The sequence below is a fragment of the Diceros bicornis genome, chromosome 33 (genome assembly GCF_020826845.1).
Source record: "Diceros bicornis minor isolate mBicDic1 chromosome 33, mDicBic1.mat.cur, whole genome shotgun sequence".
Classification (NCBI taxonomy): domain Eukaryota; kingdom Metazoa; phylum Chordata; class Mammalia; order Perissodactyla; family Rhinocerotidae; genus Diceros; species Diceros bicornis.
The window spans coordinates 18226335-18253059 of record NC_080772.1 but is presented as its reverse complement, the minus strand read 5'-3'; the positions used below and the strand labels follow the sequence as shown (position 1 = coordinate 18253059).

At 39.4% G+C, this 26725-nt stretch overlaps 1 protein-coding gene across 1 annotated transcript in view; it reads right to left on the bottom strand.

Moving 5' to 3' along the window:
• MTFR1 (mitochondrial fission regulator 1) overlaps positions 1-26725 on the bottom strand; it is a 65839-nt gene that overhangs the window by 9896 nt on the left and 29218 nt on the right. The window contains exon 4 of the mRNA XM_058528793.1: positions 24860-24975. Within this exon, the coding sequence (XP_058384776.1) occupies positions 24860-24975 (116 nt within the window). The remainder of the gene's footprint in view (positions 1-24859; positions 24976-26725) is intronic.

Below are 26725 nucleotides of genomic sequence, written 5' to 3'. Positions count from 1 at the left end.
CGGCCCAGCCAAAGTGTTTCTTAAAACCATTCTCTGCAGGCCAACTTCTGCTGGTGCAATTCCTACCTCTGTAGTTTGTTTGATTTTGGCTCCAAAGTGCCTGGCAGGAGGGCACAGGTCGTATTCATAGGGGCACTGTGCATGAACTGTCCAGCCCGCGTAGCTTTTCAGTGCTAGGATCAAGGGCAGCCACTTTTGGAGTACAACTTACATAAATATGAAGGGCTTTTTAAGTTCCACTGACTATTTCAAAGAAATATAATGCACTTCTGGGGTCCTTTCTCCTTATCTGACAGTTAATGAAAACTCAAAATCTGAGATTATTTTAAATATCAGCCCAGTGTTTATGAAAGGTGGTATCTCAAGATGATTTTTATTGACCCTCCCTCACCTTTTTAGTTTAGAGAATAGCCTAGAAAGGAACAAAAATACACTCTATTGTCAGTTTAGTTTCCTGAAAGCCTGAAGCTGGGCAGAAAATATGAAGTTTTCCAAGTGAGCAAGTAGCTGGATAAAGACAGCTGACTGGAGAAATCACTCCGACAGAGGGAAGCAATTCGTGAGAGGATTTCTGGTGGGAATCAGGTGGGACTGCTGCAAGGCAGCAGGCCCGGATGACAGAGGGATTCCTTGCATTAGCTGTTCTAGGCTGTGTTCAACACACCTCTTGTTTTGTATTTTAAAGGCTGGATCTTCCTAAAAGTGGTATTTAATGGAAATGACATTTCTCCCTTAAATGCAGTATTTTACTGATGTACATTATCAGTTAATGTCTAGTGTCAAATAATTAAGATTAAAATGGGCACAAGTAACACCTGCTGTTGCTGTGCTGTGGGTAGGAAACCGTCTTGCTCTGATCCACTGAGTCTCCTGGTCTACACTCGCTCGCACCTATGGAGCTGTGGCAAGCCAGCCTGCTTGCTTGCTGAGTAATTTCCTTTGGAGTCTTGTTACTCATTGTCATCCTGTATGAGGTTGGGGTTCTTCCCCGACACACCTTAAAAAACAGCACATTCCATTTTACACTTAATATTCAAATTTGAAAACTTAAGCTGGATATGTTTAGTTAAGGTCTTCAGTCTCACTTTATTCACTATCCTTATACTATAGATTTTTGTAAATATGTTCATCCCAGTCATCAGATTACAAACATTCTGGTGTAAGAAGAAAGGCTACCTGAAATACCTTCAAGTCCTATGAACCTATAAATTTTTACTTAACAAATACTCAGTCTGATATTTATGTGGCACTCAGAATTAAGAATTAAATACAACTTGAAATTAATACATTAACATAAAATGGAAAAAGTGGAGTTAAACTTGAAATATTTCAATATTCCTTAAATAATGTTTTTCTACTCCAAAAGCAATCAAAAACTTGATGACAACGTTTATGATGCCTACCAGAAGCCACTGGAGATTACAGTCTTTAATTTCATCATACATAGTGCAAATGTTATGCTGTGTATATATCCAAAGACTATACATTCTCCTTAGGCTACTATTATGAAAGAGAACAAATTATCTTAGACAAGATTATAAGTTATATGGATTCTTTCAAAGAATCTCAATGCTTCTTATAAAAATGAAGGTTTCCTTCCAATTCTTAGGCCATTCTGTTAATTCAAAGGGAAATGAAAATGTGTATAGAAAAGAAAAAAAAAAAAAGGAGGTCTTACTGTGTGCATGCAACTGTGCTAAGTTTTCCCATGTCATCTTTTAAAATTCTCCTCTCAAGGTAGGTAGGTAGGTATTAATACTTCCAATTTAGAGATGGAAAAACTGAAGTTCAGTGCATTTGAAAAAAAAAATCATTTGTACAATAATTATGAAGGACTCATATGTATGCTATTTTCCCAGAGATATAATACTGTGACATTGTAACTGATTGTTATAGAAATGTCATCAACATAAATTTCAAGGGAGAAATAAGAAACAAATATCTTGAATAGCTCTAGCTTTCACACAAAGACAACTGTGAGAGGCAGAGAAACACTCAAACTGCAATATGTAACTCCTGAATGTACTCTATTTCATATTATGTTTTTAAGATTTAACTTATAGTTATAAATTTAAGTTACAAAAACCCATTGAAATGCAATTAATATCAAAGTCACATTATAAGTTAAGTTATTAAAAATTCCCATTGAAATGCAATTAATATCAAAGTGACAGATGAACAAAGACTCAACCTGCATGGTAAGAGTACTAGTATTCAATAATTGTCAAGACAAAGTAAAATTCCATCATCCTATTTTATCCTATTATTTAAAATCTATGGCAAACTTGCTACCTCACCAATCTACAATACACTTTATTTGTTATGTGAAACTGATAAAGTGGAGCTTCCTCAAAGCTCCCTTTCATGGGAAGATGGTGAGACTCAGACATGTCAGCCTGTTTATCAGGATATCAGCCACAGGAAAATAACACTGAGAGTACCGTTCCCAGCCATCTAGATTTATGTATATCTACACTTTGTTACAATCGATGCAAAGAGCAATACAGCATCATACCGCAAAAGAGGAAGTCTGCCCAATTTTTCTAATCACGTGAACCATGTCACTAACCTGTCACTAACCTCGGAATTCTGGGAACACTTCACTACCTGTCTGTCAACTTCCTCCTACAGAGCACCATTCAAATCCAACTGGGTCTCCTCTGTTTCCCTCCCTTCTTTGTTCAAGTTCAGATTATCTTTACCTAGAGTACTTCCAGGCACCTTTTCAAAGACCCTTTGCCAATTATTTTCAACATCATAGACAAAATCCATTATCCAGATCCATTATGCCAACTCAATTCCTCTATAATCACAATCCCCATAATAGCTACCTCATAATGTCACATCCAGTGCAAACATGACTCCTGTTAAAAGCCCCTTAGAGACTTCTCTTTCCAGGAAGATGAAACAGATGTACCTTTCCCTATTCTTCCTCCTAACTAAAACTAAAAACCCTGCACATTATATAGAAAACAAAGGCAACAATACTCTGAAAGGTACAGAGAAGGCAGACTGGCTGGGACCTTGGGATCTAAAAAAAAAAAAAAAAAAGACATAAGAGTGAGTTCCCTGAGTTTTTCTTTTGCCTCATATATCGCAGACTGGGTGCTAGAATAATAGGTAACCCAGAAATGCCAATGGATCGGACAAAAAAAAAAAAGCCCCAACAAAAGCCTGCTCTCTCAGCCAAAGGCAAGAAAGGGACAGCCTCTCAAGACAGATAACTTACGTAAAATAACTGCTCTACTCCAGCCAAACACAACGGGCAGCAAATGCCACATCCACCAGGCAGCAAATGCCAACTTCCATCCTGGCTGGGCTGTAATGAAGACCTTAAACCCTGCAGGATGGTGTCAGAGAAGGGAGGGACTTAACAAGGCATGCCATTTCCCTGTGGTACAGTGGAGACAGGGTGGGGAGCCTGGAATTACACCCAATCCAGTAGTGAGGCATCCTCCCCTACCCACTGGGATGGTGTCACAGGAGGCCTCACAGGGAGCTGGAGCTCCCACCTCCACCCAGTAGTAATAAGGAGCACTGCCCTGGGGGGTGAATGAAAGCCGAGTGGGAAACCCAGACTTCTGCTCCCACCTGGCAGTAACAACGTGGCACCTACTCTTCCCTTGTCAGAGTGCTATTAGTGAAAGCCAGCTAAAAGAAAAGGTTTAAATACGATCCAGAGTTTCATATACCCAAAACATCTAGGTTTCAATCAAAAATCACTCCTCATACCAAGAATCAGAAAGAATACAAACTGAATGAAAAAAGACAATCAAAAGATGCCAATTCTGAGATGAAAGAGATGTTAGAATTATCTGACAGATTTTAAAGCAACTATGATAAACAGGCCTCAGTGAGCAGTTACCAGCACTCTTGAAACACATGAAAAAATAAAGTCTCAGCAAAGAAACAGAAGATAATAAAGGAGAATCAAATGAAAATTTTAGAACTGAAAAGTAACAACAAATAACAGTGTAGATAGGATCAAAAGCAGAATGGAGAAGACAGAGGAAAGAATCAGTGAATTTGGAGATAGAACAATAGAAATTATCCAATCTGAAAAACAAAAAGCAAACAGACTAGAAAAAAATGAAGAGTCTCAGTGACCTGTGTGACCATAACAGAAGATCTACTATTTGTGTCATCAGAGTCCCAGAAGGACAGGAGAAAGAGAGCAAGTCTCAAAAAGTACTTAAAGAGGGGCCGGCCCAGTGGTGCAAGAGATTAAGTGCACACGCTCCGCTGCAGCGGCCCGGGGTTCGCCAGTTCAGATCCCGGGCGCGCACTGATGCACCACTTGGCAAGCCATGCTGTAGCAGCATCCCATATAAAGTGGAGGAAGATGGGCATGGATGTTAGCCCAGGGCCAGTCTTCCTCAGCAAAAAAAGAGGAGGATTGGCAGATGTTAGCACCGGGCTGATCTCCTCACAATTATAGCAAAAAACTTAAAGAACATATTTACAGAAATAATGACAAAAGACAAAAACCTAAAAATTCAAGAAACTGAGTGAACCCAAAACAGGATAAACCCCAAAAAATCCACACCAAGAAACATCTTACTCACACTTCTGAAAACTAAAAACAAAGAAGAAATTTATAAAGCAGCTAGAGAGAAAAAACACCTTATCCATAGGGGAGAAACTACATGAATGACAGAGTTTTCTCATCTGAAACCATGGGGGCCTGAAGAGACTGGCACATTTTTCAAGTGCTAAAAGAAAAGAACTATAAACTCATAACCTTATATCCAGCAAAAATATCCTTCAAGATTGGGGAAATCAAGAATTGTCAAATGAAGGAAAACTAAAAGAATTTATCGCAAGCAGACCTACCCTAAAAGAACTAAAGGAAGTTCTCTAAATAGAAAGAAAGGAATAAAAGGAGAAACCCTGCATTAGGCAGAAAGAAAAACACAATGAACAAAAATGTGGGTAAAGAGACTTATTTTCTCCTCTTGAGTTTTCTTAATGTTTAGTGATTGAAACAAGTATTATTTTACTGTCTGACGTAATTCTAAATATCTGCAAAGAAAATTTTTAAGAAAATTATATTATAAACAGGGGAGGGTACAGGGACATAAAGGAGGACCTGAACTGGTCAAATGGCAACTCCAGTAGAATGTGGTAAGTTATGCATACACAATGCAACACTGAGATCAACCATCAAAAGAACTATACAAAGAGAGACACTCAAAAACATAGATAAATCAAAACGTAATTTAAAAAAATGTTTAAGTCACCCACAGAAAAGTAGAAAAAAGAAAACAGAGGGGAAAAAAGGCAGACTTAAGCCCTAACATAACAATAATTACACAAATATAAATGGTTTATATACACCAATTAAAAAACAGATTGGCAAAGTGGATTAAAAAATATGACCCAACAGTCTACAGGAAAGTCACTTCAAATGTAATGATATAGGCAGGGTGAAACTAAAAGAACAGCAAAAGATATATTGTGCAAACATTAACCAAAAAACAGTTGTAACTATATTAATATTAAATAAAGTAGACTTAAGAGCAAAGAAAATTATGAGAGACAGAGAAGGACCTTATATAATAGTAAAATGATAAAAGACATAGCAATCCTAAATGTGTATGCACCAAACAGACCTCCAAAACATGAAAAGCAAAAACTGATAGAACACACAGGAGAAATACACAAATCCACAAACATAGTTGGAGACCTCAACACCTCCTTTTCAACAATTGTTAGAACACGCAGAAAATCAGGAAGGATATAGAAGAATTCAACAACACCATCAACCAACAGGACTTATTTGACATTTAGAGGACATTCCACTCACAACAAGAGAATATACATCTTTTCAAGTACCCACAGCACATAAACCAAAATGGCCCATATCCTGGGCCATTAAAAAAAAACCTCAACAAATTTAAAAGAATGGAAATATATACTATGTGTTCTCTGACCACAACAGAATCCAGCTAGAACTCAATAACAGAATGATAACAGCAAAATTTCCAAATATTTGGAAACTGAACAACAAACTTCTAAATAATCCATGGGTCAAAGAAGATGTCTTAAAGGAAATTAAGAAATATAATGAACTGGATTAAAATAAAAATACAACATAACAAAACTTGTGGGACGCAGCTAAATCAGTGTTGAGAGGGAACTTTATAGCACTAAATGCTTTTATTAGAAAAAGGCAAAGTCTCAAATTAATAATATAAGCTCCCACCTAAAGAACCTAGAAAAAGAAGAACAAAATAAACTCAAAGCAAGCACAAGGAAGAAAATAACAGGAGCAGAAATCAGTGAAATTGCAAACAGAAAAATCAAAGAAAGAGAGAGCTGGTTCTCTAAAAAGATTAATAAAATTGACAAATCTTAAAAAAAGAGAAGACAAACTACTAATATCAGGAATGAAACAGGGGATATCACTACAGACCCTGCAGACATCAAAAGGATAATAAGGAAATACTACAAACAATTCTACACACATAAATCTGACCACTTAGATGAAATGGACCAATTCCTTGAAAAGCACAAACTACTATATTTCATCCAATAAGAAACAAATAAAACAGGTCCCTAACTTTATTAAGGAAATTGAACTCATAATTTTAAAACTCACCAAAAAGAAATCTCCAGGCCAATGGCTTCACTGAACAATTCTACCAAACATTTAAAGAAGAATTAACACCAGTTCTACACAATCTCTTCAGAAAATAGAAGACGGACACTGTCCAATTCAATTTACGAAGCTAGTATAACGCTGACACCAAAATCAGACAAAGCATCACAGACTTAAATGTAAAATATAAGACTATAAACTTAAAAAAAAACACAAGAAAATCCACAGGATGTAAGACTAGGCACCAAGTTCTTATAGTGACACCAAAAGCATGATCCATAAAACAAAAAGTCAATAAATGGGACTTAATCAAAATTAAAAACATTTGCTCTGTGAAAAAGTTTGTTAAATAGGTGAAAAGACAAGCATTTACTTGTCCTACTTTATGTAGGAGAAAATATTTAGAAACCACATATTGACAAGGACTCTTATCTAGAACATATAAAAAATTCTTGGGGGCCGCCCTGGTGGCATAATGGTTAAGTTCATGTGCTCCGCTTTGGCAACCCAGGGATCGCACGTTGGAATCCCAGGCACGGACCGACACACCACTCATCAAGCCATGCTGTGGAGGGGTCCTGCATATAAAAGAGACGAAGATGGGCACAGATGTTAGCTCAGGGCCACTTTTCTTCACCACAGGAAAAAAAAAAAAAAACTCTTGGGAAAAAACCCAATGAGAAAATGGGCAAGGGCTGGCCTGGTGGCACACTACTTCGGCGGCCCGGGGTTCACAGGTTCGGATCCCGGGTGCACACCGACGCACCGCTTGTCAAGCCATGCTGTGGCGGCGTCCCATATAAAGTAGAGGAAGATGGGCACGGATGTTAGCTTGGGGCCGATCTTCCTTAGCAAAGAAGAAAAAAAATTGGCAACAGATGTTAGCTCAAGGCTGATCTTCCTCACAAAAATTAAAAAAAAAGGGGGAGGCAGCCCAGTGGCGCAAGCGGTTGAGTGCGCGCACTCTGCTGCGGCGGCCTGGGGTTCACAGGTTCAGATCCCGGGCTCACACCGTCGTACCACTTGGCAAGCCATGCTGTGGCGCCGTACCATATAAAGTGGAGGAAGATGGGCACGGATGTTAGCCCAGGGCCAGTCTTCCTCAGCAAAAAAAGAGGAGGATTGGCAGATGTTAGCTCAGGGCCGATCTTCCTCACAAAAAACAAAAAAAGAAAAGACAATGGGCAAAAGACACAAAGAGACATTTTACCCAAAAAAGAATATAAAGATGGCAAATAAGCACATGAAAAGATGTTCAACATCAGCCATTAAGGAAACGCAAATTAAAACCACAATGAGATATCACTACACACCTATTAGAATGATAAAAAAGGAAAAAAAAAGAATGACAACACCAAATGTTTGTTGTTTGTGAGGATGCAGAGAAGATGGGTTAGCCATTCATTGCTGGTGGGAATGTAAAATGGTACAGCCACTCTGGAAAACTGTCAGTTTCTTAAAAACTAAACATGCAACTACCTATGACACAAATGACCCAGCAACTGCACTCATGGGCATTTATCCCAGAGAAATGAAAACTTATGTTCACTCAAAATCCTGTACTTAGGGGCTGGTCCAGTGGCATAGCCGTTAAGTTCACATACTCCACTTCAGTGGTCTGGGGTTCGCAGGTTCAGATCCCAGGCGCAGATCTATGCACCACTTATCAAGCCATGCTGTGGCAGGCGTCCCACATATAAAGTAGAGGGCATGGGCACGGATGTTAGCCCAGGGCCAATCTTAGTCAGCAAAAAGAGGAGGATTGGCAACAGATGTTAGCTCAGGGCTAATCTTCCTCACCAAAAAAAAAAAAACAATCCTCTACAGAAATGTTTATAGGGGCCGGCCCAGTGGCGCAAGCGGTTGGGTACACACGCTCCACTGCAGCGGCCCGGGGTTCACCAGTTCGGATCCCAGGCGCACACCAACATACCACTTGGCAAGCCATGCTGTGGCAGCATCCCATATAGAGTGGAGGAAGATGGGCACAGATGTCAGCCCAGGGCCAGTCTTCCTCAGCAAAAAGAGGAGGATTGGCAGATGTTAGCACAGGGCTGATCTTCCTCACAAAAAAAAAAAGAGAGAGAGAGTGACGTCAGCATCATGGCAGAGTGAGCTTCCCCCATTGAACTCTCTCCCACTAAGAGACAAGAAAAAACATATTCATATTCCAACAGAAGCTATTCACACAACACAGGGGACGTCTGAGGCACCCACGCAGCCGTACACCTGAGGACTGAGTGCTGGAATCTCCAGAGTAAGTGGGAGGAGGTAAGAGCAGCTCCCTTCCTTCCCCAAGGACTTCGACCCAGAGACTGAGACCATGCGGCTCTCAGAGGAGGGGGTGGGGCGGCTCGCCGAGTGAAAAATGGTGCTCTTCAAGACCCCTCACAGCCCGAGGGGATCCCCCTACGGAGGGAGCAGAACTGTTGTGAGGGTAGTTTCAACAAGCTAGTCCCTCAGGAGAGCAGAGAGCGACAGCGAGGCGAGAAACCTTTGAGATCGGGGAGGCGAAAGTAAGAACCCCTCCCCAACCCGGCCTGCCCAACAGGTGCTTCAGCACAGCGGTGCTTCAGCTCAGCCCCGTCCCCAGAGGCAGCGGCCCACAGGTGCCCGGCCCGACCAGCAGTGGGGCGAGCCTGCACTGCCACACCAGAGGCAGTGGCAGCTTAGTCCCCACCACACCACAGCCCCAGCTTCCCCAGCTCCACTGTGCCACGGCCCCAGCTCTTTCACCTTGACCGCCCCCCTCGTCCCCCGGCTCCAGCTGCTTTGGCTTGGCCTGTGCGCAGGCTCCAGCTGACTCGGCGCCAGCAACTTCGGCCCACCGCACTGCAGTTCCAGCTTCTTTGGCCCAGCAGTGCTGCAGTTCCAGCTTCTTTGGCCCAGCGCACTCCAGTTCCAGCTTCCTTAGCCCAGTGCACTCCAGTTCCAGCTTCTTTGGCCCAGTGGCACTTCAGCTGCAGCTGCTTCAACCCACCCACACCCGAGCCCCAGCTGCTTCAGCCTAGCTGCGCTCCAGCTCCAGCTGTTTTCACGCTTCCCCCCAGCAGCCTCCACTCAGCCACACCGCAGATCAGCCAGGGGCCGACAAGAGTGCCCACAGATTGAGGCAGGCCAGAATACACAGCCCTTGACCCCCACCCAGCGGCAGCAAGAGGAAACTGCGACCACATATTTTCACTATTGGGAAAGGTAAGCCAACACCAACAGGCACCATGCAAACATATATTAAATCTCCAGACCAAAAGGAAAATGACAAGCACCCAGAAGTTAACCTGGAAAGCACAGAAATGTATAACCTTAATGACAGAGAATTCAAAATAGCCATGATAAAAAAGCTTAATGAAATACAAGAAAACACAGACAATTCAGTGAAATCAGGAGTTTCTTTACAAAAGAGACTGAAACTATTAAAAAAAAAAAAATCAGAAATCTTAGAGATGAATAACACAATAGAGGAGATAAAGGCAAATCTGGAAGCCTTAAGCTGCAGAGCTGACAATATGGAGGGAAGAATTAGCAATATTGAGGACAGCAATGCAGAAATGCTCGAGATGGAGGAGGAAAGAGAACTAAGACTAAAAAGAAATGAAGAAACCCTCCGAGAAATATCCGACTCAATTAGGAAATCCAACATAAGGATTATAGGTATTCCAGAGGGAGAAGAGAGGGAAAAAGGAGCAGAGAACTTGTTCAAAGAAATAATATCTGAGAACTTCCTAAACCTGGGGAAGGAGCTGGAAATACCAGTGAATGAAATCAACAGATCTCCTAAATACATCAACACGAAAAGACCCTCTCCAAGGCATATAGTAGTAAAGCTGGCAAAAGTCAACGACAAAGAAAAAATATTAAGGGCAGCTAGACAATAAAAAATAACATACAAAGGATTTCCTATCAGGCTTTCAGCCGATTTCTCAACAGAAACTTTACAGGCTAGGAGAGAGTGGAACGATATATTCAAAATTCTAAAGGACAAAACCTTTCAGCCAAGAATACTCTATCCAGCAAAAATATCCTTCAGATATGATGGAGAAATAATAACTATCCCAGGTAAACAAAAGCTAAGGGAGTTCATTGCCACAAGACCCCCACTACAAGAAGTGCTCAAGAAGGCCCTTATCCCTGAGGAAAAAAAAAGAGAAAGGGGATTCAAAGTTTTGAAAGAGGAGGAAAATAGGTCGTCAAAACCAGAAAAATTGCAGTCTTCTAACAAAATAGATTAGCAAACACTTAATTATAAAACCAAAGATCAAGGGAAGGTAAGCACCAAGCATAAATATAACCTCATCATGTTAAACACGAACTCACAACACAAGAAGGAATAAGATGTGACAACAATAACATAGAAGGGGAAGAGGACAGGGGTCGAATCGACTTAGTCTAAGGGAATAAGAGGCCACCAAAAATGTTTATAGCGATGTGCAGCTATGAGATACAACTATCTACTGGGGCTTTGTGGGGGGGGGAATGTTTATAGCAACTTTATTCATAATAGCCAAAAACTGGAATCAATCCAGATGTCCATCAATTGGTGGATGGTTAAACAAACTATGGCCCATCCACACCAAGGAATACTACCCAGTATTAAAAAGGAACAATTATTGATATACGTAACAATCTGAATGAATCCCCAGAAAATTACACTTAGTGAAAAAAGCCAGTCCCAAAAGGCTGTATATTGTATGGTTCAATTTATATAATATTCTTGAAATAACTAAGCTGTGAAAATGGAGAACAGGTAAGTGGTGGCCATTCATTAAGGAGGAGTTGGAGATGGAAGGGAACTGGGTGTGGCCATAACAGGGCAGCATGAGGGGTACTTGTGGTATGGAAATGTTTTGCATCTTGACTTTATCAGTGTCAATATCCTGCTTGTGATCAAGTACCATAGTTTTGCAGAATTACCCCTAGAAAACTGAGTAAAGGGTACAGGGAATGTTTCTGTATTATTTCCTACAACTATATGTGAAGAATCTATAATTATCTCAAAATAAAAAAGTTAATTAAAAGAGTAACGTCAGCATCATGGCAGAGTGAGTTGTTCCCTTTGTCTCTCTCCTCTAAGTTACAACTAAATGGACATCCATTAACCAACAGAAGATTCCCTATACAGCACAACAGGATGCGTGAGAGAGCCATGCAGTTCTACATCTGAAGATGGGTGAACTGGACCCCAGGAAGCAGTGGAATTAGGAGAGCAGCCCCGGCCCCACCCAGTGACAGCGATCCAGGATGTGGATACTCACGTAACAGCCAGTGTGACTCAGTGGAGGCAGGGGCAGCCTGGCCGGTGTGCAAACACTTTCGGAGTGGTGGTAGCCCAGCCCTCGGGAGCACCCACCATGCTGTGGTGGTCCTGCCTGCGCAAATGCTCCCTGACAACTGGTGGCTCAGTCTGTGTGAAGGTACCCCGCTGAGTGGCTGCAGCTCAGCCTGTGCCAACACAGAGCGGCCAACCGACACAGATGTGAGCAGATGGGTGGAAACAGAAAAGACAGCCCCTATACTCCCCACCCAATGGCAGCAGGGGGAATCTATGACCAGAAGCAACAGGAACCAGAGAAGAACTGGTGACCCAGCCCCCAGTGGCAGCAACCTCGACACCAGCTCCACCAGCAGCAGGAGCTGTATACAAGTCCCTGGGTCCCCAGGTCCCCACCAGCAACAGTGACACTCCTGAACCCAGCATGCCTGGCAGCACTGCAACCAGCACCCCAAGAGAACCCAGGAACAGCAGCACAGGTGGTGCACAGGATAGCAGCATCAGAGCCCACAGAGAGCCAGTGGAGAAACACGAGACCCAAGTGACCAGAACCAAAGTAAACAAAGCACTACCCAAATAAGAAAAGGTAATTACTGCCACAAATGTGCCAGCAGAGGTTCAATTCATCAAACACCATGAAGAACTACAGTAACACTGCACAACAGAAGGAAAATGAAAATTCTCCAGAAACCAAACCTGAAGTCACAGAAGACTACAATCTAACTGAGAGAGAATTCAAAATGTTGTCATAAAGAAACTCAATGAGTTACAAGAAAACTCAGAAAGAAAGTTCAATGAGCTCAGGAATAAAATTAATGAACAGAAGGAATACCTCACCAAAGAAACTGAAGTTCTAAAAATAAAAAAAAATACCAAGGTGACGTCAGCATCATGGCGGAGTGAGCCTTCCTGTAAACTCTTCCCCCGATAAGATACAACAAAAGGAATAGTCACAGACCAACAACGGAATACTAGACAGTAAAAAGCAAGACTGGAAAGATCCACACTGCCGCACATCTGAGAGTGGAACGTGCTGGGCCCCCGGAGGAAGTGGGGAGAGGTAAGGAGAACTCCTCTCCCTCCCCATCAGATCAGCGATCCTAGTCCACGCGGCTCCCAGAGAGGGGGGAGAGGCGGCCCTCTGCGGGGAAACCATAGCTCTTCGGGCCCTCTCAGCCAGTGGGAAACTCCCCCATAGAGGACTCAGAATTGCTACAGGGTACCATGTGAGCACCCCAGAGAGCAGATAACAAGGGGCGAATGAGAAGACCCCCACACCAGGGACCCAGCGAGCAAAACAGAGAGCCCCCCCCCCCGGCAAAACGGACCCTGCAGCTCAGCCAACCGGACCAGACCAAGGAACCGGCGGATGGGCCAACAGCCGCGGCAGAGCGCAGGGGGCTCAGATTACACAGCCCTTTACCCCAACACAGTGGCGGCGGGTGCAAATTGCAACCAGATATTTCCAGGATGAGGAAAAACAAAGCCAATACAGGAACCACAATGCAAAGGTACATAAAATCACCAGACCAGAAGGAAAATGACAAGCACCCAGAAACCAACCCTGAAGAAACAGAAATCCATAACCTAAACGACAGAGATTTCAAAATAGCTATCATAAAAACACTGAACGAAATACGCGACAACACAGATAAACAATTCAATGAGATTAGGAGTTTCTTCACAAAAGAGATTGAAATCATAAAGAAAAAACAATCAGTGCTGATGGAGATGAAGAACACAATGGAGGAGATAAAGGAGAATCTGGAATCTTTAAAGAACAGAGCTGACAACATGGAGGAAAGAATTAGCATTATAGAGGATAGGAATACAGATATGCTCCAGATGGAAGACGAGAGATAATTAAGACTAAAAAGAAATGAAGAAAGTCTCCAAGAAATATCTGACTCTATTAGGAAATGTAACATAAGAATTATAGGTATTCCTGAGGGAGAAGAGAGGGAAAGAGGAACAGAGAGCCTATTCAAGGAAATAATAGCTGAGAATTTCCCAAATCTGGGGAAGGAACAGGAAATACCAGTAAGCGAAGCCAACAGATCACCTAAATACGTCAACAGGCAAAGGCCCACTCCACGACATCTAGTGGTAAGGCTGGCCAAAGTTAATGACAAAGAAACAATATTAAGGGCAGCTGGACAAAAACAAAAAATAACGTACAAAGGACCTCCAATCAGGCTCTCAGTGGATTTCTCAACAGAAACTTTACAGGCTAGGAGAGACTGGAATGATATATTCAAAATACTGAAAGACAAAAACTTTCAGCCAAGAATACTCTATCCAGCAAAAATATCCTTGAAATATGATGTAGAAATAGTAACTTTCCCAGATAAACAAAAGCTAAGGGAGTTCATGGCCATGAGACCCCCACTACAAGAAATACTCAAGAAGGCCCTCAGGCCTGTAAAAAAGAGAAAGGGAATACAAAGCTTGGAGCAAGGAGAAAATAGGTGGCCAAACTCAGAAAAATAGCAGATCTTTACCAGAATAGGTTAGCAACCACTTAAATACCAAAATCAAAGATCAAAGGAAGGAATTCACCAAAAATAAATTTAACCTCATCATTGTAAACACATACACACAACACAAGATGGAATAAGGTATAAGAAGAACGACTTAGAAGGGGAAGAGGAAAGTGATTGAATTGACTTAGTAAAGGAAACAGGAGGCCATGAGATAATGGACTATCTCATTCACAAGATTTTTTACACAAATCTCAAGGTAACCACTAAACAAATAATCAAAACAAAATCACATATGATAAACAAAGAGAAAACTAGAAGAGTCATAAGACAGAACAACCAAACTGAATTGGCAGTCCAAAACAAATGGGACAAGAAACAAAGGAAATGCAAAAGAACCAGAAAATAAGTGACAAAACAGCAACATTAATCCCTCATTTATCAATAATTACCCTAAATGTAAATGGATTGAACTCTCCAATCAAAAGATACAGAGTGGCAGGATGGATTAAAAAGCAAGACCCAACAATATGCTGCCTCCAGGAAATATATCTCAGCTCTAAAGACAGGCACAGGCTCAGAGTGAAAGGATGGAAGACAATACTCCAAGCTAATGGCAAACAAAAGAAAGCAGGTGTTGTCATACTCATATCAGACCAAGTAGACTTCAAGATAAAACAGGTTAAGAGAGACAAAGAAGGGAAATATATAATGATAAAAGGGAGACTCCACCAAGAAGACATATCACTTATAAATATACATGCACCCAACATAGGAGCACCAAGGTACATAAAGCAACTCTTACAAACCTAAAAGGAGACATTAACAACAACACAATAATAGTAGGGGATCTTAATACCCCACTTACATCAATGGATAGATCATCCAGACAAAAAGTCAATAAAGAAATAACAGACTTAAATGAAAAACTGGACGAGATGGACCTAGTAGACATATACAGAGCAATCCATCCAAAAACAGCTGACTACACATTCTTCTCAAGCGCGCATGGAACATTCTCAAGGATAGACCATATGTTGGGAAACAAAGCCAGCCTCAATAAATTTAAGAAGATTGAAATCATAACAAGCATCTTTTCAGACCATAATGCTATGAAACTGGAAATGAACCACAAAAAAAAAACTGGGAAACTCACAAAAATGTGGGGATTAAACAACATGCTACTGAACAACCAATGGATCATTGATGAAATTAAAGGAGAAATCACAAACTATCTGGAAATAAACAAAAATGAAAATATGCCATACCAAACCACACGGGATGCAGCAAAAGCGGACCTGAGAGGGAAACTCATAGCGATATAACCCCACCTTAACAAACAAGAAAAAGCCCAAATAAGCAACCTTAAATTACACCTAACAGAACTAGAAAAAGAAGAACAAACAAATCCCAAAGTCAGCAGAAGGAGAGAAATAATAAAAATCAGAGCAGAAATAAATGAAATTGAGACCAAAAAAACAGTAGAAAGGATTAATGAAACAAAGAGTTGGTTCTTTGAGAAAATAAACAAAATCGACAAACCTTAGTCGGGCTTACTAAGAAAAAAGAAAGGATCAAGTAAATAAAATCAGAAATGAAAGAGGAGAAATTACAACAGATACCATGGAAATACAGAGGATTATAAGAAAATACTATGAGAAATTATATGCCAATAAATTGGACAATCTAGAAGAAACTGATAAATTCTTAGACTCATACAACCTCCCAAAACTGAACCAAGAAGAAATGGAGAATCTGAATAGACCAATCACAAGTAAACAGACTGAAATAGTAATCAAAAACCTCACAAAAAATAAAAGTCCAGGACCAGATGGCTTTTCCAGTGAATTTTACCAAACATTCAAAGAAGATTTAATACCCATCCTTCTCAAACTATTCCAAAAAATAGAGGAAGATGGAACACTTCCTAAATCATTCTACGAGGCGAACATCACCTTGATACCAAAGCCAGACAAAGACAATACAAAGAAGGAAAATTACAGGCCAATATCGCTGATGAACATAGATGCAAAAATCCTCAACAAAATATTGGCAAACCAAATACAGCAATACATTAAAAAGATCATACACCATGATCACGTGGGATTTATACCAGGGACGCAGGGATGGTTCAACATCCGCAAATCATCAACATCATACATCACATCAACAAAACAAAGAATAAAAACCACATGGTCATCTCAATAGACGCAGAGAAGGCATTTGACAAGACACAACATCCATTTACGATAAAAACTCTCAATAAAACGGGAATAGAAGGAAAGTACCTCAACATAATAAAGGCTATTTATGACAGACCCACAGCCAACATCATACTCAACAGGGAAAGACTGAAAGCCATTCCTCTGAGAACGGGAACGAGGCAGGTCTGCCCACTCTCACCACTCCTGTTCAACATAGTACTGTAGGTTTTGGTCAGAGCAATTAGGCAAGAAAAAGGAATAAAAGGAATCCAAATAGGTAACAAAGAAGTGCAACTCGCACTATTTGCAGATGACATGATTTTATATATAGAAAACCCTAAAGAATCTGTTGGAAAACTATTAGAAATAATCAACAACTACAGCAAAGTTGCAGAGTACAATATCAATCTACAAAAATCAGTTGCATCTCTGTATGCTAATAACAAAGTAACAGAAAGAGAGCTCAAAAAGATAATACCATTTACAATTGCATCAAAAAGAATAAAATACCTAGGAATAAATCTTACCAAGGAGGTGAAAGACCTATACAATGAGAACTACAAGACATTATTGAAAAAAATCGATGATGACATAAAGAAATGGAAAGATATCCCATGTACATGGATTGGAAGAATAAACATAGTTAAAATGTCCATATTAACTAAAGCAATCTACAGATTCAATGCAATCCCAATCAGAAACCCAATGACATTCCTCACGGAAATAGAAAAAAGAATACTAAAATTCATATGGGGCAACAAAAGACACTGAATAGCTAAAGCAATCCTAAGAAAAAAGAACAAAGCAGGAGGTATCACAATCCCTGACTTCAAAACACACTACAAAGCAATAGTAATCAAAACAGCATGGTACTGGTACAAAAACAGACACACAGATCAATGGAACAGAATTGAAAGCCCAGAAATAAAACCACACATATACGGACAGCTAATTTTCGACAAAGGAGCTAAGAACATACAATGGAGAAAGTAAAGTCTCTTCAATAAATGGTGCTGGGAAAACTGGACAGCCACATGCAAAAGAAGGAAAGTAGACCATCTGCTATCGCCATTCACAAAAATTAACTCAAAATGGATCAAAGACCTGAAGGTGAGACCTGAAACTATAAAACTCCTAGAAGAAAATATAGGCAACACACTATCTGACATTGGTAATAAAGGAATCTTTTCGGATGACATGCCTATCCAGACTAGGGAAACTAAAGAAAAAACAAACAAGGGGGACTTCATCAGATTAAAGAGCTTCTACAAGACAAACGAAACCAGAATCAAGATGAACAGACAACCCACCAGCTGGGAGAGAATATTTGCAAAACATACATCTAACAAGGGGTTGATCTCCATAATATATAAAGAACTCACACAACTGAACAACAAAAAAACAAACAACCTGATCGAAAAATGGGCAGAGGAAATGAACAGACACTTCTCAAAAGATATACAGATGGCCAGTAGGCACATGAAAAGATGTTCAACATCATTAATCATCAGGGAAATGCAAATCAAAACAACACTAAGATATCACCTCAGGCCCGTTAGAATGGCTATAATCACCAAGACAAAAAACAACAAATGTTGGAGAGGATGTGGAGAAACAGGAACCCTCATACACAGCTGGTGGGAATGCAAACTGGTGCAGCCTCTGGAAAACGGTATGGAGATTCCTCAAAGAATTAAAAATAGAGATGCTATATGATCCAGCCATCCCAGTACTGGGAATCTATCCAACAAACCTGAAATCAACAATCCAAAAAGGCTTATGCACCCCTATGTTCACTGCAGCATTATTCACTATAGCCAAGAAGTGGAAGCAACCTAAGTGTCCCTCGACCGACAATTGGATCAAGAAAATGTGGTATATATAATACAATGGAATACTACCCAGCCATAAAAAAAGACAAAATAGTCCCATTTGTAACAACATGGATGGGCCTGGAGGGTATTATGTTAAGTGAAGTAAGCCAGAAAGAGAAAGACAAACACTGTATGATCTCACTCATATGTGGAATATAAACCAACACATGGACAGAGAAAACTGTATTGTGGTTACCAGGGACAATGGGGGTGGGGGTGGGCACAAGGGGTGAAGGGAGACATAAATATGGTGATGGACAAACAAAAATGTACAACCCAAAACTTCACAATGTTAAAAACTATTAAAACATCAATAAAAAGAAAAAAAAAAATACCAAACAGAAATTCTGGATATGAAGAATACAATTAATGAGACAAAAAATAATGTAGAAAGCATAAAAAATACAGTAGACCTTCTAGAGCAGAGAATTAGTGACCTTGAAGACAGAAACCTAGAAATGCTTCAGGTGGAGGAGAGGGAACTAAGATTTTAAAAAAATGAAGAAATTCGTCAAGAAATATCTGACTCAGTTAGGAAAAGTAACATAAGGATGATAAGGATCTCAGAGGGGGAAAAATGACAGAAAGGAGCAGAGAGCTTGTTCAAAGAAATAATAGCTGATAACTTCCGAAACCTGGGGAAGGAACTGGATATACAAGTATACAAAGCCAAGAGAACTCCTAATTACATCAATGCAAAAAGAGGAGGATTGGCAACGGATGTTGGCTCAGGGCTAATCTTCCTCACAAAACAAAAAAAAGAAAGAAAGAAATGAAAGAGGAGAAATTGCAACAGATACCACAGGAATACAATAATTATAAGAGAATATTATGAGAAGCCATATGCCAACAAATTGGGTAACCTAGAAGAAATGGATAAATTCTTAGAATCATGCAACCTCCCAAAACTGAATCAAGAGGAAATAGAGAACCTGAATAGATCAATCACAAGTAAAGAGATTGAAACAGTAATCAAAAACCTCCCTAAAACCAAAAGTCCAGAATAAGATGGCTTCTCTGGAGAATTTTAGCAAACATTCAAAGAAGATTTAATACCTATCCTTCTCAAACTATTCTGAAATATTGAAGAAGATGGGATGCTGCCTAACTCATTCTACAAGGCCAACAGTGCCCTGATACCAAAACCAAACAAGGACAACACAAAAAGGGAAAATTACAGGCTAATATCACTGACGAACATAGATACAAAAATCCTCAACAAAATATTAGCAAATCAAATACAACAGTACTGGGGCTGGCATAGTGCCATAGTGGTTAAGTTCACATGCTCCACTTTGGTGGCCAGGGGTTCACAAGTTCAAATCCTGGGCATGGACCTACACACTGCTCATCAAGCCATGTGTGGCGGCATCCCACATACCAAATGGAGGAAGATGGGCACAGATGTTAGTTCAGAGCCAATCTTCCTCACCAAAACAAAACAAAACAAATACAACAATACATTAAAAGGATCATACACCATGATCAAGTGGGATTTCTTCCAGAGATGCAGGGATGGTTCAAAATGCGCAAATCAATGAATGTGATACACCACATGAACAAAATGAGGAATAAAACCACAGGATCATCTCAATAGATGCAGAGAAGCATTTGACAAGATCTAACATCCATTTATGATAAAAACCCTCAATAAAATAGGTATAGAAGGAAAACACCTCAACATAACAAAGGCCATATATGACAAACCAACAGCCAACATCATACTTAACCGTGAAAAACTGAAAGCCATTCCTCTGAGAACAGGAACAAGACGAGGATGCCCACTCTCACCCCTCTTGTTCAACATAGTACTGGAAGTTTTGGCCAGAGCAATTATGCAAGAAAAAGAAATAAAAGGGATTCAAATTGGAAAGGAAAAAGTAAAACTCTCACTGTTTGTGGATGACATGATTCTATACATAGAAAACCCTAAGGAATCCACCAGGAAACTATTAGAAATAATCAACAACTACAGCAAAGTTGAAGGGTACAAAACCAACATACAAAAATCAGTTGCATGTCTATACACTAATAACCAACTAGCAGAAAGAGGAGTCAAGAATACAATCCCATTTACAATTGCAACAAAAAGAATAAAATACCTAGGAATAAATTTAACCAAGGAAGTGAAAGACCTATACAATGAAAACTATAAGACATTATTGAACAAAATCAAAGAAGACATAAAGAAATGGAAAGATATTCATGGTTATGGATTGGAAGAATAACATAGTTAAAATGTCCACATTACCTAAAGCAATCTACAGATTCAATGCAATCCCAATCAGAATCCCAATGACATTCTTCATGGAAATACAACAAAGAATCCTAAAATTTACATGGAATAAGAAAAGATCCCAAATAGCCAAAACAAACCTGAGAAATAAGAACAAAGCTGGATGCATCACAATTCCTAACTTCAAAATATACTACAAAGCTATAGTAATCAAAACAGCATGGTACTGGCACAAAAACAGACACACAGATCAATGGAACAGAACTGAAAGCCCAGAAATAAAACCACACATCTATGAACAGCTATTCTTTGACAAAGGAGCCAAAAACATACAATGGAGAAAGGAAAGTCTCTTCAATAAATGGTATTGGGAAAACTGGACAGCCATGTACAAAAGAATGAACGTAGACCATTATCTTACACCATATACAAAAATTAACTCAAAATAGATTAAAGACTTGAATGCAAGACCTGAAACCATAAAGCCCTAGAAGAAAATATAGGCAATACACTCTTTGATATTGGTCTTAGCAGTATCTTTTCAAATACTATGTCTACTCAGGCAAGGGAAACAAAAGAAAAAAAAACAAATGGTACTACATCAAACTAAAAAACTTCTGCAAGGCCAAGGAAACCATGAACAAAACAAAAAGACAACCCATCAACTGGGAGAAAATATTTACAAATCATATATCTGACAAGGGGTTAATTTCCAAAATATATAAAGAACTCATATAACTCAACAAAAAAAAAACAAGCAACCCGGTCAAAAAATGAGCAGAGGATACGAACAGACATTTTTCCAAAGAAGATATACAGATGCCCAACAGGCACATGAAAAGATGTTCAACAACACTAATTATCAGGGAAATGCAAATCAAGACTACAATGAGATATCACCTTATACCTGTTAGAATGGCTATAATTACCAAAACAAAAAACAACAAATGTTAGAGAGGATGTGGAGAAAAGGGACCCCTCATACACTGTTGGTGGGAATGCAAACTGGTGTAGCCACTATGGAAAACAGTATGGAGATTTCTCAAAAAATTAAAAATAGAAAAACCATATGATCCAGCTACCCCACTACTGAGTATTTATCCAAAGAACATGAAATCAACAATTCAAAGAGATTTATGTACCCCTATGTTCACGCAGCATTATTCACAATAGCCAAGACATGGAAGCAACCCAAGTGTCCATCAACGGATGAATGGATAAAGAAGATGTGGTATATATATGCAACAGAATACTACTCAGCCATAAAAAAAAGACAAAATCGTGCTATTTGCAACAACATGGACCTTGGTCCAACATGGACCTTGAGGGTATTATAATAAGTGAAATAAGCCAGACAAAGACAACAACGTGGAAGATAAACAAACACATGGATAAAGAGAACAGAGTAGTGGTTACCACTGGGGAAGGTGGCAGGGTGGGATGCGCAAAAGGGGTAAAGGGCCACATATGTATGGTGATGGATAACAACTAGACTGTTGATGGTGAACATATGCAGTCTATACAGAAACTGTTACATAACAATGTACACTTGAAATTTACACAATGTTATAAGCCAACATGACCTCAATAAAATAATTTTAAAAAACTAATCAGACAAACTGATGGACTACTTGGGAAAAAAAGTTTAATTAAAAAAATAAAATAAAATTCTTAAAAAAGAAAGATTCTTTACCTGCTAATCCTGCAATACCTGGTCTGTGCTCATCTATTGCTATGTCCTCACTTCTACTTGTCAGTCAAATCAAATTCCTTCTTTGCTCTTGAATTACTTGATTCTTATTTTATCCAGATAATACCACTCAAATGAAATTACTCTTGCTAAAAGTCAATGATAATCTTCCAACTGCAAAACAAAATCAAAACTTGCTAGTATTTTGATTTACCTAGCCTCTAAGTATTCGGCACTGATGACTAGTTTACTCCCCTCTTCCATGAAACTCTCCTACCTCTGCTTCCCTGACAACACCCTCTGCTGGTTCTCCTTCTGCCTCTTGAGCTGCTCCTTTTGGGGGGTGGGGGGGAAGGATGGTTCCTCTCTTTCTCTTTTTTTTGTCCTGATTCACTCCCAAACGCCTGTATCCGGGATACCAATGCTCTTCATGTCTTATATATGCTCCCTGAGCACTCTGATTATCAGCCATTCTATACCTACATGTTGAAGTGCAAGCATTCTTTATCAACATGTAACTACATAAACTGTTTCTAGAGCAATGTCAATTTCCTATAGGAAAGTCAAATAGAACATATTTCAGACTGGACTACCTCCTCCTATTCCCACTCACCAAAAAAAAAAAAAAAAAAAAAAATCTGTTTTCCTATTCCTATTGTTTCATCATTCTCACAACTATCCCAGCCAGAAACCTGAGAGGTATCCTAGACTCTTCCTTTCTTTCTTTTTTTTTTTTTTTTTGGAGGGAAAGATTCACCCTGAGCTAACATCTACTGCCAATATTCCTCTTTTTTTTTTTTTCCTTTCCTCCCTAAAGCCCCAGTGCGTGGTTGTATATCCTAGTTGTAACTCCTTCTAGTTCTTCTATGTGAGCCACCACCACAGCATGGCAACTGACAGACAGGTGGTATGGTTCCACGATGGGGAAATGAACCCAGCTCACTGAAGCGGTGAGAACACTGAACTTTAACCACTAGGCCATCAGGGCTGGCTCTAGACTCTTCCTTTCTTAACCTCAATATCTAAAAAGTTTCTAAGTCTTTTCAATTCATCTGAGTATTTCTGAACTTTGTCCCTCTTCTCTCTGTCTTCTGTTAGTCAGACTCGGACCATCTCTTATTTGGCCTATTTCCTGGCCCGGCCCCCTTCTATTCTTCATACTGTGTATAGGGAAATTTCAGTAAAATACAAATTTGATAATATGACCATATGCTTAAGTTTCTTCCATGGCTCTACAATGCTTTCATGAAAAAGTTTAGATTTCTTAGCCTAATATGTATGACCTTTAAACCTCGACCTACTTTCCACATTCATCTTCTATAGCTTACCCTTCTCTGCTACTCTCTAGCCTCACTGAGCCATCTGAAGTTTCCTAAACATGCCACGTTGTTCACTTTTCCTGGAATACAGGCTTCCTATTTGATTGGCTTATACTGACCCTCATCACTGAGCTCTAGCATCCTCTCCTCTGAGAAGCCTTGCTAAACCTGTCTCCTTAACCTCACCATAGTGGCCTTCCATATTTACTAAGTAGACTTGACAGTATCAATATCATCGATTTCCTTTTTTAATCTCTTCTAGCACACCAAGTATACCCGGTCCTGGAAAGCTAGGACCATGTCTTATTTTATCTCTGTATCCTTGATGGCTCATAAGAATGAAAAGTTGAATATGCTGAATAACTGTTTATTAAATTGAAGTGTAGTCAACAATTTATTCATGTTCTTTCAAATAAATGGAAGCACCTCTCTAATTCTTACAGTGTTTCCTTTGAATCAAAACCCATCTTGACTCACAATTTTTAGGAAACATGCTCCAACAATTATACAAATTCCCTAATATGACCCACACTAATTCCTCTGTCCCAATAAGACCATGATAATTACTTTACTTACCTAAGCATATTTATGATAGTTCTTTCTGGTTCCTCATATTAGAATGTAAACTTATGAAGGGCAGGGAATTCTGTAATTCATAAGGATTTAGGACACAGTTATATGTCTCTAGCAACTTTATAAATACTAGCTAAGTCTTTAAAATAAACATAAAAGAAGACTACCCGAGGGGCCGGCCCTGTAGCTTAACGGTTAAGAGTGTGCACTCCGCTACTGGTGGCCCGGGTTCGGATCCAGGTGCGCACTGATGTACCGCTTCTCTGGCAGTGCTGTGGCAGCGTCCCACATACAGCAACTAGAGGGATGTGCAACTCTGACATACAACTATCTACTGGGGCTTTGGGGAGAAAAGGGGAAAAAAAAGGGAGGAGGATTGGCAATAGATGTTAGCTCAGGGCCAGTCTTCCTCAGCAAAAAGAGGAGGATTGGCATGATGTTAGCGCAGGGCTGATCTTCCTCACAAAAAAAAAAAAAAAAGACGACGACTACCCAAGAAAAATAACTGGATTAGTTACTAGAGATCAAATTAGGCTAATAAAAGGAAATACTGCAAATGTATCATCTTTTAAAATAATATACTGCATCTCACTCTGATAACTTCCATACTAACCTTTGCCTTGTTGAACACTCTCCTTCTTCCTTGGCTACCCATCCAACATCAGCAAAAGACACCACTGCATCCTCTCCTGCGTGGCTGGGGCTCCATTCTGTTGGAGGGCTGGTAAGCTATAAATTACAAATAGAGAAAGTCTTCATCTGGCACCAAAATGTTAGAAGAAAACTTTTAATCACCTAAGGAAAATCATCAACTCTGGTGTTACAAACACATGGGCAGTTTCTAACATTCCCATTGAAAGTCCCCTCGAAAGGGACCATTACTTATGTCATACTGTTACCTAATAGTGTATAACAATCCCTGAATTATAATTTAACTTGACTCAATTTTTATTTTACAGGTAGAGATTGATCAAAAAAAAAAAAAAAACTCTGCCCATCCTAAAATATTAAGAAAATTTTAGAATTTAAGCATTAGAAATCAATTTTTTCTAAAGAGATTTAGTAAAAAAAAAAAAAAAAAGTATAAGAACAAGAACAAGCAAGTGACCAATCTGTGCTAAATGTGGGAATATTTTTAAATGGATATTATATACACATGCTATTACAACATTGAAAATACATTTTTAAAAAAATCCTTAAATCTCTTGGGGCTGGCTTGGTAGTGCAAGCAGTTAAGAGCGCGCGCTCCACTGCGGCGGCCCAGGATTCACAGGTTCGGACCCCGGGCACACACCACGGCACTGCTTGTCAAGCCATGCTGTGGTGGTGTCCCATATAAAGTAGAGGAAGATGGGCATGGATGTTAGCCCAGGGCCAATCTTCCTCAGCAAAAAAAAGAAAAAAGAGGAGGATTGGCATCAGACGTCAGCTCAGGGCTGATCTCCCTCACAAAAAAAAAAAAATCCTTAAAATCTCTTGATTTTAAAATAAAAGTATTAACTATATTAAAGAACAAAAAACACAAACAGCAATAGAACAGAATTCTCTAGCTAACCTTAAACACATATATGAAGCAACAGAATATTCTGAAATAAATACAACAAAGAAAAAGCATCCAAGTTCTGAAATTTACCTTTAAAAAAATGTAAACAATTAAATTAAAGTTTTGTTATAAGTATAATGCCTCAGAAGCCAGATGGCCAATAAACAATAATCTACAAATAAAGTTATCATGAGCCAGCCCTGATGGCCTAGTGATTAGAGTTTGGCGTGCTCTGCTTCAGTGGCCTAGGTTCCGTTCTGGGCATGGAACCGTACCACTCGTCTGTCAGTTGCCATGCTGTGGTGGTGGCTCATACAGGAGAACTAGAAGTACTTACAACTGGAATATACAACTATGTACTGGGGCTTTGAGGAGGGAAAGAAAAAAAAGAGAGGAAGACTGGCAATAGATGTTAGCTCAGGGTGAATCTTGCCCAGCAAAAAAAAAAATTAATTAAATAAATAAATAAAAATAAAGTTATCAGATAAGTATAATACTTCCTAAAAGTTGAAGTGAAGTTTAAACAAAAAAGAAAATGCAGACTTTTTAGCTGAAGAAAAAATTTTAAAAGGCCAAAGAGATTTACTTATTAACATACTTGTCAGAAAGGTTCCACTGTAACCCATGCTTTGTTTGGACCTTCTTAATACCATCATTGCCAGATCAAGCTTTTGGAAGCTACACTTTTATAACGCTTCTCCCTCAAATGTAAAATATACCATGCAAACATATAACACTAATATAGTTAAAAAACTTAAATATCTTTAATATTATGAATAAAGTTTTAAACATATCAGCTACTGGTATGTGTACCCATTCTGATATCATAATTACCTAACATCATCAACTTATTAAAGAAGCATTGGCAAACTGACATTTTAACAATAACATACTAAGAACATCAAATATTTACTATGCCTTAAATTATGGCTTTCA